Source organism: Trichinella spiralis (assembly GCF_000181795.1).
Source record: "Trichinella spiralis strain ISS 195 chromosome Unknown Scfld3029, whole genome shotgun sequence".
Classification (NCBI taxonomy): domain Eukaryota; kingdom Metazoa; phylum Nematoda; class Enoplea; order Trichinellida; family Trichinellidae; genus Trichinella; species Trichinella spiralis.
In genome coordinates, this window is record NW_003529968.1 from 1 (window position 1) to 349 (window position 349).

The 349-nt window shown below is 45.8% G+C and overlaps 1 protein-coding gene across 1 annotated transcript; it reads left to right on the forward strand.

Annotated features, from left to right (window-relative positions):
• The first annotated feature begins 160 nt into the window (after positions 1 to 160).
• Tsp_15551 (conserved hypothetical protein) lies at positions 161 to 340 on the forward strand. The gene has a single exon (XM_003368138.1). It carries the CDS (start codon positions 182 to 184, stop codon positions 338 to 340), a length of 159 nt encoding a protein of 52 aa, XP_003368186.1. The 5' UTR covers positions 161 to 181.
• Positions 341 to 349: the final 9 nt, after the last annotated feature.

Sequence of the window (349 nt, forward strand, 5' to 3'; positions counted from 1 at the left end):
TCTAATTGGGCGATTTCATCGTAAAATCAAAGCAAAACGCCTTGCTTACCCATTCGAAGTTTGAGAATAGGCTGAGAACATTGCGTTCCCAACACCTCTAATCATTCGCTCTACCGGATAAAATTGTTACAAACAAATGCCAGCTATCCTGAGGGAAACTTCGGAAGGAACCAGCAACTAGATGGTTCGATTAGTCTTTCGCCCCTACACTCAAGTCAGACGAGTGATTTGCACGTCAACACCGCTACGAACTTCCACCAGAGTTTCCTCTGGCTTCATTCTGCTCAAGCATAGTTCACCATCTTTCGGGTACCAGTGTGCACGCTCCGAAACCGACTGATCGACAATT

Excerpts from the sequence above, each read along its gene's own strand:
- Tsp_15551 (XM_003368138.1), top strand. The coding sequence starts at position 182 with ATGGTTCGATTAGTCTTTCGCCCCTACACTCAAGTCAGACGAGTGATT.